This window comes from Eretmochelys imbricata, chromosome 3, assembly GCF_965152235.1.
Source record: "Eretmochelys imbricata isolate rEreImb1 chromosome 3, rEreImb1.hap1, whole genome shotgun sequence".
In the NCBI taxonomy this organism is placed as follows: Eukaryota; Metazoa; Chordata; order Testudines; family Cheloniidae; genus Eretmochelys; species Eretmochelys imbricata.
In genome coordinates this window covers 210,968,008-210,981,510 of record NC_135574.1, presented here as the reverse complement: position 1 = coordinate 210,981,510, position 13,503 = coordinate 210,968,008, and the positions used below count along the sequence as shown (strand labels likewise).

At 51.6% G+C, this 13,503-nt stretch overlaps 1 protein-coding gene across 1 annotated transcript in view; it reads right to left on the bottom strand.

The window, feature by feature from the left end:
- The window catches only part of GALM (galactose mutarotase), a 37,796-nt gene that overhangs the window by 5,814 nt on the left and 18,479 nt on the right, over window positions 1-13,503 (bottom strand). Inside the window, exon 5 of the mRNA XM_077812093.1 lies at window positions 13,306-13,387. Coding sequence (XP_077668219.1) covers window positions 13,306-13,387 — 82 coding nt within the window. The remainder of the gene's footprint in view (window positions 1-13,305; window positions 13,388-13,503) is intronic.

Here is a 13,503-nt window from a genome sequence, read left to right as displayed (position 1 = left end):
ACAAAATGACAGTTCCTGTCCCAAAGAGCTGATGTTCTAAGTAGTGAATCTGCTGAATAAGGGCCTTACCATCTGGGTGTTCTTAGAACTCCTTACACCACTTTTTAAAGTAAGCATTTCATGCTTCAGAAAAGTGGATAGCCTGAGAGATGGAAGCCCTTTGTTGAGCTACAGAACGAGTTACCGTACAGGCACTGTGTACAGACTTCCCCACAGGACAGAGTCAATACGGCTCAACCTGGCGCTGAAGGGACCACTTGTAGGGATGACAGACTAGTCTCCCATTGACGCCTTGGTGCTTTTAGTAGCAACGCCAACAAGGACACTGTGAAGGAGGGGTCTGTGCTGCCCACAGTGACCTGGACCGAGCTCACAGGCTCATTTCATGCAGACTAGCAAACGGGCGTCCAAATGGCACAATCTGATGAGCAGGGGGTTGGGCTAGGTGACCTCCTGAGGTCCCTTCCACCCCTGATATTCTAGGATTCTGTGATCAGCCCCTAATGCATTAATACAGTCAATGCTTCACATCCTGCTGTACGCAACACCACCCAGCTATGGAGAACAGTTGGCCAAACGTACAAGGCTTTACACTTAGCACAACTGCACTTCCCGGCATTTTCTGCATGTCTGTGAACACCTCATCCGATCACTTCCAAACCTGCAGGGGATGTCCTAGGCATCACTAGGCAGAACCCTATTGATCTGGGGGGAAACTGGAAAATGAGAAGGGGGAAGGAGACACACAGGGAGCCCTTGCCACTGATTAGCAAAGCCACAGCTTTAAGCACTCTGCAGTTGTCCAGAGCCCTAAGAGCTGGCTGGCGGCCCTGCCAACATAACCATAATACTAATGCAGCGCTGCCCCTCAACCCAGTGGAGTTGGCATGTTGACACCCCGAGTCACTGACCTCCCAGACAGGCTGAAGACAGGGAATAATGGTGAGGGGAATGAGGGTGTGCACACAGCTCCTGTCCTGGGGGCGGGAAGAACGGGGAGCACACCGAACCCCTGGCAAGGTGGCTGGGAGGCTCTAGTATGTGGGAAGGAGAAAATAAATGGGGGCACACAGAGCTGCAGGGAACCCCCGAAACAGAGGCACTTGGTGGGTGGCCCACAGGGAGCGTGCGGGGGGAATGGAGGGCTGCACCGAGCTCAGCCTACCGAAGCCATGGAATGTGCGACCCTCTCGTTCCGAGGCCTAATTCACAGGGGTCATTCCCACTCATTGATGTTTGCCTGAGTAAGAACCTCAGGATCTGGGCCAGGTCAGATCCACTCCAGTGTGATCTGCAAAGTGACAAAGCTTGTGAGCGCAGGGGCTTTGTTCAAGAAACCCCAGCAGTGCAGAGCCGGAGCGGGAGGGGGAAGCAGCATCCCGATCGGCATTGCTGTATTGTGACATCACACAATGGACAGACACTCTCCCCTCCACACCCATGCCCCTCTGCTGGAGACACCATTAATCTGGTGACAGGGTTCAGCTGAGCAGCAGATTCAGGCTTCACCAGCTCTTTCAAAATGCACCCTTAACCACGGCTCTGCGGGGGCACTGCTGGCTGAGGTGAGCCAGCTCACGCTGCTGAGCTATGGCCGTCTCAGACATGCAGGGCAGGGAGAAGCATGCCCTGCTTTTAAGCTTTACAGTAAGAAATGGGGCAGGTGAGGAACCAGAGCCAGCTGCAAGGAAGGCAAAAGATAGCTTAGCTTGCAACGCACTGTGTATGCAAATGCGAGAGGGCTGCTACAAATGCACGGGACGAGGCATAGTCTGAACGCTGTGCTCAGTGTTACTGCGTGGTGGGTCACTTCAGCAGCCTCTCAGAATCTAAAAAGTGGGAGAGAGACAGAGAGGAGAGAAAAATGGAAGAGACAAAGAGACTTAGTAAAAGAAGAAGGCAGTTGAGGCCGTGTCCATGCTACAGAGCCCATGGCAGTAGAGTGACGCTGGCAGAGCCACGAGTACAGACAGCTCCGCTGACAAGAGTTTTTCTGATGGCAGAGGGACACCACCCTCCTGACCGACGTTACCAGATGGCTTCTGGCTGCCCGGGTGTCAGCGTAGCTGCCTCTCTCCCGCGGGTTTTGCCAACCCAGCTCCGTAGCTAGGAGGTGAGGAGTCTTTCACACTTCTAACCAACCTAGCTGTGCCACTGTACATTCTGGCCTAAGTAGCAGTGTGCATGGCTGAGGCAGGAGGTGTGTAGCTACAGCTCGGCAGGGGAACAATGGGCTGTTCTCTAGGGTATCTTGTAGAAACTCCCAGCAAGAAAAGAACTGATCCAGGTTTATTCTTGAGAGGGAAATCTCCTGTGGCCGCACTGACTTCACCCATTTTCGTTCACTTGGGCTTTTTACGTACACGCTCTCAAACCCTGGGATGAACACACCGACCCTTCCCCATCACCCTTCTGGATGGAGACACATACTTACACCCATTCCACACCCCTGGATAAATGGAGGCACGCTCACCCACCCTCACACCCCCATGCTCTAGGCAGACATACACAATGCAACCCCCTGGCCAGAGAGATGCTCACAACCCCTGATCAATACAACACTGGTTACACTCAGTTCAGATTTATCAAGTTTCCCTCACCACCATGAAGGCTAGAAACCTACTCTTCTTTTTATGTGAAAGCAGAAATTCTGCAGAAGCTCAGAACAACCAGGATAATTCCCTACTCCCTTGGGGCTAGGGTACTGAAAATTATACCTATTGAAATTACAAGCGATTAAGTTCCAAGAGGCTTCCCGGTCTTGCTGACAGGTTAGGGGGCTCTGAGGGAAGTGTGCCAGCAGTCAGTCTGCAGTGACCCAGCCTACAGTAGGATGAATTGTGCTTCTCTGCCTTAGGGAGCAGCCTGCTTTGTCTCTGGCTCCATTTGGTTTGTGTGTGTTAGATTTTTGGATTCTAAGAAATAAAGTCGTGTTATGTTGCAGCCTTTCAGACAGTGTGAGAATTGTTTCCCCCCAACTCTCTGTGTATATTCCCTGATCATAATGGACGGGGTTTAAAATGTAAGACATGAGGCAGCAAGTCAGCATGAAGTGCACACAACATTCCCCAGCTCCCCACACTTCCAGAGTAAACCCACCAAGGCACGGCCTGATGTTCTGCAATTCTCCTCGCTTATCGCAGAAGGCCCATAGAGCAACACCCTTGGAAGAAGTAGAAAGATGCTAACATGCAAGCACACCTGCTTCGACAAGACGACTGTTGTATGTGGTTTCTCTAGCTAGGGCTCTAAGAAATAGCAATCTTAGAACTGGTTACTGAAAACAGCAGGTGGCTCTCTCAACAAGCAAAGTGCGGCTCATGCTAAGGAAGAGCACACGGGGATTTTTCTAAACTCAGTCAACAGTAAAATAATTAAGCAGATGGAACATCTACTTCCTCCCTCCTCCTCCTGGTACTGCAAACACACATTGACACTCAGAATCAAGTCATTTTGCTTCAAAGCAAGGGGAATTTGATATCAAAACTTCCAAGGCTGACTCAGAGACATGACTTTTTGGAGCAAGCCACGTTCAATAGCAAAGCTGTTCTCGTGGCCCTGTGGCACTGGTTTCACATGGGGCAGGTTCAGTGCGCACGCGTGGATACCTGACTGACGGGACGATCCGGTGCTCAGTGACGCATCTCCATTGCCATCGGATAGGGTCCTACGTTTTTATCAGTAGCACCTCTAAGAGTAAATTGGGCCCCAAGCCTGCTACAACGGATCTGAACAGCAAAGCCAACGCGGGCTACTGGTAACTGTTTGTGTCCAACATTTTCAAATGAGTACACTAACTTCAGGATACCTCAAACGCTGGGAACTCAGCTTGCGATACCTAAGGCTGGTTTTTCTGAAGTGCCAAGTACCCACAGGTTTCCATTCACTTTGGCTGGAGTTGTGGGGGGGACAGCCCCTCTGAAAGTTTGGCCCCAAGGATCTCAGATTGGGTACCCAAAAACTGAGACACGCACGCTCAGTAGCCACTTTTCTAATGCTCTAGCCTTAGAGAGCTAAACTTCTGAAACCGAGGGCCTGATTCTCCACCCACTCCCACGGGTGTAATGTCCTTGACCTCACTGGTGTTATTTCACATTCGGAGCACTGCGACTCTGGTCTGTCTTTACACCGGTGTTGTTTTAGGCTCTGCACTGCAATGGGAAATTCTGCTTTGGTGGGGATCCCAGTAGCAAATGCTGCACCCCCTCCAGGCCCAGAGCTGCTTCGATGTCACAGCTCTACAAGAGCCATTGAAAAGCTCTATGCTGAATCTTGCATTTTGTCCCTTTGCTCAGACTGCTTCTCTCTAAGACAGAGGTGGGCAAACTATGGCCTGCGGGCCACAGCTGGTCCACAGGACCGTCCTACCCGGCCCCTGAGCTCCCGGCTGGGGAGGCCAGCCCCTGACTTCTCCCCTGCTGTCCCACCTCCCCCGCAGCCTCAGCACGCCAGGCTGCCAGCGCTCTGGCCCACCGCTCCTGCCAGGCCGCGCGGAAATGTGGCTGGCTCTGTCCAGGCAGTGGGGCTGCGAGCTCATGCTGCTCTGAGCAGCATGGTAAGGGGGCGGGGAGCAGGGGGGTTGGATAAGGGGCAGAGGGTCCCAGGGGACGGTTAGGGGCAGGGGTTTGGATAGGGGTCGGGTCAGTCAGGGGACAGGGAACACGGGGAGGTTGGATGGGGCAGAAGTTCTTGGGGGGCGAGTTGTCAGGGGACAGGGGGGTTTGGATAGGCATGGGAGTCCTGTGGGGGCCTGTCTGGGGGCGGGGGTGTGGATAAGGGTCGGGGCACTCAGGGAACAGGGAGGGTTGGATAGGGGGTGGGGGCCAGGGGGCAGTTAGGGGACAAGGAGCCCGGGGGGTCGGATGGGTCGGGGGTTCTGAGGGGGTTGGGAAGTGGGAGGGGGCGGATAGGGGGCGGGGGCCAAGCTGTTTGGGGAGGCACAGCCTTCCCTACCCAGCCCTCCGTACAGGTTTCCAACGCGGATGTGGCCCTCGGGCCAAAAAGTTTGCCTGCCTGTGCTCTAAAGTGTCTGTGATCCCAGTAACCGCAGCGCGCTCTTCTCAGATGAGCAACTCATGACAACTTTGCACCACAAGAACTTCCTCACAGCGCTCGAAGGTGACAAACTGCTCCCTTCCTCGGGGCCTTTCTACTTCACATCACGCTGCTCAGTGTCAGGGCCTCACCCAAAGCCTGCTGAATTCAATGGGAGTCTTCCCACACACTTCAGTGGGGTCTGGCTCAGGCCCTCAGTCAGGGGAGAGAAGGCCTGTGCACTAAGTGAGCAGATCCCTCCTTCCACGTCTCTGGAGGCTAAGCCTGCCATGCCATAAGGTCTGGGATCTCCAGTGATTCGGTGACTGACACATTGTGAGTCTGCATGTTTTCCCACAAAGTGCAAACGTACATTTAGTCTGGGCCCCTTAGCTCAGATTAAAAGGATAATTAAACAAGGAGGGGTGTGAGGTGCACAGCCTTAACAGCTTGCTAGACCTGGGTGACAGCCAGTTCCCAACACAGAGGGCTATTGGTGTTATCTGTGGTGTCTCTTTCCCTTCTCCCACACGCACAAGAGGCAGGGTGACCTGGGGCAAGCCACTTCCCCTCTGTGTGTCCCCAGCTGTAAATCAGGGATAATCTCCAGGCCAATCCTCCAATCACCCCCTGCTCAATTCCACCACTGTCAGCTGCTGCCTCTTTCCAGCAGGAGTAGCTGCCGCAAGCCGCCCGAGACCGGCTCCTCCTGGCTTGTGCCTGTGTGAACCACGCTCAGTTCTCGTGCACCGAAGCTGATACAAGCCCACTCACTGCAAATTTTCTTAGTCATATCCCACAACCACTTCCTCCACATCCCTTCTCTCCTCTGCTTCAGAGAGCTCCTCTAGCGGGATGTCCTGCATCATGGCAGCATAACATGCCTCCACCACGCAGCAAGCCGGACGACCGATGGTTTGGAACAAGAGACAATGACTTAAAGGAGGCTGGAAAGGTAACTGAGACCAACCCATGATTTAACCCCCTACTGAAAGGAAAGAGAAGAGGAAGAACATTCAGATCAGAGCACCTCAGCTTTTTAGCATGGATACAGCAGATCTTCAGGCCCCCGTCCAACTGCTTGGTGCTTCTCAGACAGGACAATTAGCTCGCTTTATGGGTAGATTACCCTACTGTAGGAGAGTCCCTGTGTGGCATATAAAGTAGGTGTAGCCAGTTTTGACTACCCGTTCCAGCATCCCCTTAGGCACTGGGGTGGGCCAGAAGCATCTTGGAGACCCCGGTGATCCTTGGTAGAACAGTCCCTATGGGAACATTATTGCTGGCAAAATTTAGAGCATCCCTGAGGTTGCTGTAAATTCCACCAGAGACAAACTACTGCCTAGCCAGTCAGTCAGTCATGACTGGGGCTTGGGCAGTCATACCTAGTGGTCAGAGCAGTGGCAGTCAGAGACTAGGAACAGCTCTGAAAGTCAGTGCTGGAGTCAGGAGTCCCAGAGCAAGCCAAGAGGCATGTCCGCCCTTACAGCCAACAGGGGAGTCCATCTTGTTGTACAGACACTTCCTGGACTCCTCCTCCTGAGGCAGTACGTCCTGTGGTATTTATTCCCACAGGGTCCATACAGTAATGCACGCAGCCCTACCGCGGCTGCCGGTTGTGCGTCTGCCCTCTTGCAGACCCAGGCTCCTGTCCCGCCCCTGAAGCACCTCACAGCCCCAGGATTAGAGGAACAGAGATGTTGCCTAGAGCCACCTTTCCCCACTCCCTCTGTGTCCTGCACAGCTTAGCTGGCGCTCAGGATCTGGCCCATGGTTCCCAAAGAGTTGCTAGATATTTGTCACTCCACTGGTGAGCACAAACTGACCTTAGCCGCCATTGATTTCCTCCATCACTTATTGCTACGCAGAACACACACAGTGATTAGTCGACTGGGGAAATGGATGAGGGCCAAGGCTGGATGAGCACCACCTCCAACTGCAGCTAGTTATTCTAGAAACATAAAATGATCTAGGCTGACTCAGGATCCAACTTCATATTTCTCTGTGGTTGAGTTTCCCAGCAGCCAGCGTTTTCATGAGCATGCTGGTATTGTGCAATACTCTCAGTCACATCATCACCAGCATTTCCTCAGCTGCTGATAGCAGCTCATGGCTTACCCTCAAGCACCATCGGTGTACAAGTCACAAGCTGGCTATGAATAGTGCCGGATCTGCACACGTGGCTGGGTGGTGTCACCGATTCCTGCAGTGAGGTAATGTCTATTGCAGATCACTTGGCTTTGCTAAAAATCACTGTCAGCTGCGAGACTGGCGCCTTATGTGGTCACATAGTGAGTGTGTTCGAGTGCAGGGGCTGCTGAGAAGGGGCTCCCACCAGAGAGGCAGGGAGTGGGCAGAGCCATGACTCCATCTCTAACTACCAATCAGCAGAGATGGCTAGCCATGTGAGGAGCGGCATATGCCCTCATTAAAGAGAGAGAGCGGTTTATGCACCCCGCACGCTGTGGACCACGGAACTCTGCGACACAAGACTGGGCCTTACAGGCGTCATCAAACCCTCTGAAATTAACAAGAAACTTCTGAATGGTTTGTTCTGCACATCGAGTTATACCCATATGGCAACGAATACTGCCAAGGGTTATGTAACCAAGGAAAAGTGTACGGAGAATAATGGACCAAACTCCACCAGGACTGTGGGTGGAATTAAACATGTCTCACATGCTGCATTCAGAGTACAGAGCAGGCTATTCATGGCAGATTGAACCAGGGGGCTCCAGTGTGCACTCCGTACCCCACCAGGGCCTGCCATACTCTTACATTATTAGTATTTAAGTGCCATAACAAGTGACAATCGGCAAATAAAGTGTAGAAGAACATACCCAAATAATCACTCTTTAGAAGCCCTAACACACACTTCAGCACATGAATACGTAATAAGTAAATGCAAATGGAAGAAGTAGAGAGAAGCTAGAGAAGACTGTAATAGTGACCTGATATGCTAATAATAAAGCCCATAGAGAGAACAAGGTCACGGACTGTGATCTCTAAACTTCTAGTGGACCTTAAGAATTGTTTGAGCCCAAAGCATTCAAACCCATTAACAAAAAGTTGTAACTTGAGGGGAGATTTTCAGAGGCACAGATGGGAATTTGGTGCCTAGCTGCCCTTTGAAAATCATCCCCTTCTTCACAGTCACACAGGGCCGTCATTTCCCACTCCCTGCACAGACCTTTACAACAGGAAACAATACCACAGAGCAGGTGTCAAATGCTACCAAAGACACTGGATGGATATTCTGTGCTCGGCGGGTGAGGTGGAGGCTGCGCATATTTTTAAGACCATTGTGCGTGGCACTGTGTTGTTGTTTTTTAAGCACAAGTAGACACCTGAGCAAAACAGTTTCTCTCTTTAAAGTGACTCTTCCTCCACTCGGCACAGTCCTAGACAATAGGAAATTATGCCGCACAGCAGATGCCACATGCTGCCAGCCAGATTTGGAAGCACAGGTGTAAGTGACAGGCAGCGTAAGATCAGGGCCACGGATCACAGCCACCGGTTCTCTGGCGCAGTGCTGCCGTCTGTGACCAAGTTCTGTATGAACTATTTTCCTGGCCATTGCCAGGTTTTTATTTGCTCGGATTTATCGCCAATGCGGGTAACTTTGAATGGAATGACAAACTTCCCATCAAACAGTTCACCTTTTTGTTACTCTGAAGTCTCTGTTTGGGGACATTTCTCTTCTCACATCAGCAGTCACAGCCTCACCTCGCTGCCGACTGCCCTGGCTTTTCAGATCTACTCACTTTGAACTCATCAGTTGCTCTGCACCAGTTCTTCTTTGCAAATGCTCAGAATCACTCTTTATCTTACAAGTCATGCATTTTTGTGGCTTTCAATCCAATCTAAATGTAGAATTCTACTGAATACATCAGAGTGGAGGAAGAATCACTTTAAAAAGAGAAACTTTTATTCAAGTGTCTGCTACTTGTGCTGAAAAAAAGAGAGAGAGAGAGAGAGAGAGAGAGAGAGACAGCCCCGCACAAAATGGTTTTTAAAATATACACAACCTCCGCCTAACCCACTCAGCACAGACTATCCCTCTAGTTTTTTGCCTTAACGTATTCACTTATCCAAAATGTTAAAAGGCAAATAGATACAGAAAACAGGACTATCAAGCCAAGGCACCATTAAAAACTTAAATAACCAGCCAGGTAATTGCTAACTTTCAAGAACAGATGTTATTTAAAATGCATGAGCATCCACTGAAACATTATACTAAGGTCCCAATTCAGCAAGGTAAGTAAGTGCCTTGTACTTAGCATGGGCTTAACTCTAAGCACGTCATCAGTCCCACTGAAGTCAATGCCATTTTGCATTCTGAAGCCCAGGGGAATACTGATGTGCCTACATTCAGTCTCTTGCTGAATTGGGTCCTGGATCCGGAGGAGATGCATGAGGCTTAATAATGAAGATTCACCTAGATCTACTCACTCCCCCTCCCCCAGGAGCAAATCAATGTGACTTGCCCACAGCGGAGCCGGAAGGCATATGGTAATACAGACTTGCAAAAACGTCAAGGAAATAAAACCTACCAGCTCCAGCAAAATTTTGCTAGCCAAGGCTTACCAGAAACCCCAACGCACACAACACTCCCACCCCACACACTCATACAGCCATAGACACACACTCCTGGACAGACACACAGACACACCCTTCAGACCCCCGGGTGGACAGAGGGACACACACACCCGTCAGGTCCCTGGGTGGACAGAGGGACAGACAGACAGACACACACGTCAGACCCCTGGATGACAGAGGGACACACTCATGCACACACCCATCAAACCCCTGGATGGACACAGAGGGACACAGACACAGGTCAAAGCCCTGCCTGACAGAGGGACACACACACACACCCCCTTGTCAGATCTCTGTGTGGACAGAGGGACACACAAACATGCGCACACCTGTCATACCCTGCTATTCCATCACTGCTTCACCCCTCCCCGCATGTCAGACACCCCAACTTTCCCTCATTCATCCTCCATATGCCCATAACGCCATGCCCCCTCCATTTCCTCCCACCCCCAGCTCATCAGTTCTGTGGTCTCTTCCACCTCAGCTGCACAAATTAATCAGTTTTCTGCTTCCCCGCACCCAAAGCTGTTAGCTCTTCAGTGCGGGAGCAGCCATCTCTGCCCTAGCTGGGCAGGGGCCTCCCCGCTGCTCCTCAGAGCTCACAAACAGCGCCAGCTCCCCAGTCCCTAGGGAGGCACTGGTGTTCTACGAGGACTGCTGGGATCTTTGGCTCCTGCCCATCCTAGCTCTTGGGAAGGGGCCTCGGCTGCCGGGTGGGTGGCGGGTATAAGGCCAGTTCTGGGAGCAGCTGGTACAGCAGGAGTGCTCTCGGTCTGGCCTCAGCTGGTGTCAAGTGGAGAGGACACAGGCACAGAGAACCCGTTAAATTTAACTCCTTCTCTCCCTCAGCCAAGAGGAGTAAGGAGCCTGGACAACTCACTCAGGGCCTTTGCAACTCTTTCTCCCTTCTCCATGCTGCGGACCTTAGCCAGGGTGAGCGGCGCACCCGCGATGGGTGCGCCCTCCTGGTGAAACCTGCAGCACAGCTTACACTCGAGTCGGGAGTTTATGCTTGCAACGAAAACCTTAAGGCCTAGAAACATGGGGCCTGGCTCAACTCCGATTCACTTCAGCACAACTCCGTTGAAATCAACAGACTGACGGAGAAACCCTGGAACACGGAGACTTCCACACCGGGAAAGACCTCGCCAAAAACTTTGAAGGATTCGCCTTTCCTCTTGTACATAGTTACCCATACAGTGTGTGAACATCACCCACCAGCGCTCATTGTATTTAAGCGTCTCTGAGGTTAGACGGGGAGGGCTCTGGTGGTTTCCACTGAGGTTTAGCTGCCAGTGCTTTGCTGGCAGCAGGCCCACCAACAGCAATTCCAGGCCCCAGGGCAGAATAGTCAATGGGCACGGCCAGGGCTTCCACATGCCAACCTGGCGGCCTTTGCCGGTACCACCCCGTGCATGCCTAGGAGCCCTGCGGCCTGCCTGCGTGATTTAAAAGATCCTGGGGCTCCCAGCCGCCACGGCTCATCACCAAGGCAGTCATTCATAGTACAAGCTGCTAGGCCCACTCCTCGGCTGGTGTCAGTCGGTGTCGCCCCAGGGAGACAGCAATCGAGTTATGCTGATTTATGGTAGTTGACGATCTAACCCATCGCATGTGAAACAAAGCAATCAGACTATAACAGGGATTCCCACCATGTAATATGACCAGGCTTTGAGGGACAGATTATCCAGGCACAGCTTATGGGGACAGTAGGACCTCAAGATCATGTGGAAAACTCTGCTAGATGAGCCTGAGTAAGCCAGGCATTGCAGGAGGATGGAAAGGGGAAAAGGAACCAGGTGCTAGCACTAGGAGCTGCTCAGCTCGCAACAGCACCAGCAGCCGGGGAAGGAGGTGGGGATAAGACGGGGAGAAGGGCATGAGAGGCAGCTGGGAGCAAGTCTCACAGGCCAGAGAGACAGACTTGCGCTGGCGTGGCTCGGGCTAGAGCGCTCAAAACAGCTGCGGGACTTTGGCCTTGCGGCTTAGGTGGAGACTTGGACTGGCCACCCGAACTCAAGCCTAGGGGGGCGGCGAGCCTAAGCCTCTGCCAGAGCTGCAACGCCCACACACCTGTTTTTAGCCTTCTAGTGCAAGTCTGTCTACCCAGGCTGGGGCCTCACTCCCAGCTGCAGCATAGACATACCTACAGGTACCCAGAGAGACCAAAAACCGCAGGCAAAAAGGGTTACACTGGCTTCCCCTCCCGACTCATTTACGCAATGGAAGCATGGAGACCCATGATGCCCCGAGATGATCTGATGAAGTTACTCATACCTATGTGTAGCAGAGTGAAGTCCCTCACCCTGGATTCCTCTCTGCAAACACTCCTCACACACTCCCATGGCAAGTTCAACCCTGCGTGCTTCATTCACAAGGTGCTATATGAGGGCTCGTTCCCCACAACATGCGGCTTTCCCCTTCTCCCCAGACACACGATGGGGGGAAGAGATCTCACCTCCTGGAGATCCGGGGCTTATCTGGCCCTTCCTTCCAGCCTCCCCCTTCCTGTCTCTCCAGTAACTGTCCTCTGATGACAAGCTGAATCACTCACCTTGTTTACTGGTTAATTGCCTCATTTATTTGCCCCATGTGGGAACGCTCACCACATGCTGAGAGTGGTGAGTCAGCCTGTGGCTACTCACACTGTGCTTGATCCACTGAGGAACGCTGCAGGCACTGTCAGTGGTTTGAATGTAAATGTAAATCACATTTGAACGTTAGAATGTAAATTGCGTTTCAAGGGTGCTAGATTTAAAAAAAAAAAAAAAGGACAGAAATCCTGGAAGTTCTGAATTGAGTTCCCAAAATAGCCAAACCTCTGAAAGGAGAGAAATTCACAGTTAAGGCAGCCAAATCCCCTTAACTCTGCCTCTGTGGTGAAAGCAACCTCTCAACTTTCTTCCTTGCATGTGGCATATGGGAAATGTCCATGTCAGAACACATGGCTGTGTAATTTGTTTCACACCCGTATCTCTGAAACAAAGCAGAATGATGTGTAACCTCACCAACTGCTCTTTGCATGGTCTAGGCACATGAGATCTTTAGACACAGAGCTAGTGTGTCGCTGTACAGATGACATGTGACTCACTAGCTGGCATACACATGAGGTCACAGATCCCTCTCCTGTGCGGTACATGGCAAAAAGTGTTAGACTTTTAGAATGCCACTGATCCCCTCAGAACTTTGTCTGATCTCTTCAGATTTGATGGAAGGATCCCAGGTGGGACCCAGATATAACCTCTCAATTTGGAGACACATGCAGCTTTTGGGGGGATTTTAAATGGAGGCCAAACATCAGGCTCATCTGTTGAAACCTCAATTAACCATGGAGCAGGTACCAGCACCATAATGGGGGCTGCAAGGCAAAGCAATCAGTCACACTAGGGCTTAGGGAATCGCTCTCCAGCTATGTTTGGGTGAGACAAGGGTCAGTTCTGTGCAAACTGCGGAGCTGCCTCAAGCAAGAAGAGCTATTGTCATGTCGCTTTGGACCCCATTTCATGCCACGTTACTCCTGTTTGCTAACAGAAAAATCAATCCATTACTCTAATGGAATAAGAGACTTCACTTATGTTTAAGAATGACTTTCCTTGCCTTAAAGCCAGTCCTGCTCCAGCTGAGCTATGAAATCCCCTCCCTCAAACAAATGCAATTCTCAAAGTCACCGACCAGTAGGGATCAGGGTGTCATCCACAGGCAAGTAAGAGTCTGCTTCTATGGAGACCTCATGGTTGTAGATATCATGTGATCCCTAGGAGACAATGAAAGAAATGTTTATACTTACACTGTACCCCTTACATGTGTCCAGGTACCTGTGCAGGGTGTTTTCCACTGGCAGTTATCAAACCACATGGACACTGACCACAA